Raw genomic sequence first — 1302 nt, 5'->3', positions numbered from 1 at the left:
ATGGCTACTACCGCCACCTCAAATAGTAATGGTTACAATAAGGAATACACCAGTGAATCTGGTTTGAGTAATACTCAGGATCATGCCCCTATCAATGGAGGAGGTGTTAACAGTAACCCCAATGCCCACGCCTCAAGAGGATATGATTATGGTGGAAACCCATTGGCACATATGAATACTGGAGAGTCCGCCCGATTCCCAGCATTTGGTGGAGAATTTCAACCCGGTCTCTATAAACCTACGACGGAAAGAAAATTCGCCAATCCGGCACCTCTGGGTCTCAGTGCTTTCGCTCTGACTACTTTCGTCCTGTCTCTCATCAATATTGGAACGGCTGGTGTTACCAAGCCTAGTATTGTTATTGCGCTCGCTTTCGGTTATGGTGGTCTGGTTCAACTGCTTGCTGGCATGTGGTATGTAGTTATACCTGCTGAGTTCCTATACATCGAAATGACAGACACTAACCAACATTTAGGGAAATGGCAGTAGGAAACACTTTTGGTGCCACTGCTCTCTCATCTTTCGGGGGATTCTGGATTTCCCTCGCGATTGTCCTCACACCTGGTGGATTCCAGATTGTATCCTCATACCAAACCACCGGATCCGGCATCAACGATTTCAACAACGCATTTGGATTTTTCCTCATGGGATGGTTCATCTTCACAACCATCCTCTTGATTTGCACGCTCCGTTCTACCGTTGCCTTTTTCCTGCTCTTCTTCTTCCTCGACTTGGCATTCTTGTGTCTTGGAGTCGGTCACTTGCGAGCTAATGCGGCGGGAGCGCCTCTCTCTGGTGCAATCAAGGCGGGTGGATATTTCGGCTTATTCGCTGCTTTTATGGCTTGGTATAATGCTCTGGCTGGTCTTGCAGATGATAGGTATGTTGCCCATCCCTATTTCATCGTCGATTTATCAACTGACATTAATTCTCTTCCAGTAACTCCTTCTTCGTCATCCCAGTCGCTCATTTCCCATGGTCTGTCAAGGGCCGCGAACGTCGCAGCAAGACTGAGCGCGAAACAGTCTAATTTTCTGAGGAGGAGAATCTTCTCTTCACATACATACACATACATTACTAAAAGAATAAATAAACATTTTACGATATTTTCTGGAGATGGAGATGGTGGGTTTCATGAGTTGACATGTTTGGGTACTTGGATACGGATAGCAGAGATCGGATTCAAATGATGGATGGATAGTTTACGATACTAGTGCGGATGAACAGGACGGCATACATGCATGTATGCATGCGTATATGTATGAATGATGGATTGGGAGATATTTTCCTGTTTTTCTGGAA

General features: G+C 45.5%; 1 protein-coding gene across 1 annotated transcript; it reads left to right on the top strand.

Annotated features, from left to right (window-relative positions):
* EAF01_000111 (uncharacterized protein) lies at positions 1–1030 on the top strand (the record flags this gene model as incomplete). The annotated part of the gene is made up of 3 exons (XM_038908361.1): positions 1–413; positions 476–880; positions 940–1030. The coding sequence occupies 3 exons, from the start codon at positions 1–3 to the stop codon at positions 1028–1030; spliced, it is 909 nt and encodes a 302-aa protein (XP_038775267.1).
* Positions 1031–1302: the final 272 nt, after the last annotated feature.

Source organism: Botrytis porri (assembly GCF_014898465.1).
Source record: "Botrytis porri strain MUCL 3234 chromosome Unknown BPOR_001, whole genome shotgun sequence".
Classification (NCBI taxonomy): Eukaryota; Fungi; Ascomycota; class Leotiomycetes; order Helotiales; family Sclerotiniaceae; genus Botrytis; species Botrytis porri.
The sequence above is the reverse complement of the archived record's forward strand: the minus strand, read 5'-3'. Positions and strand labels throughout refer to the sequence as shown.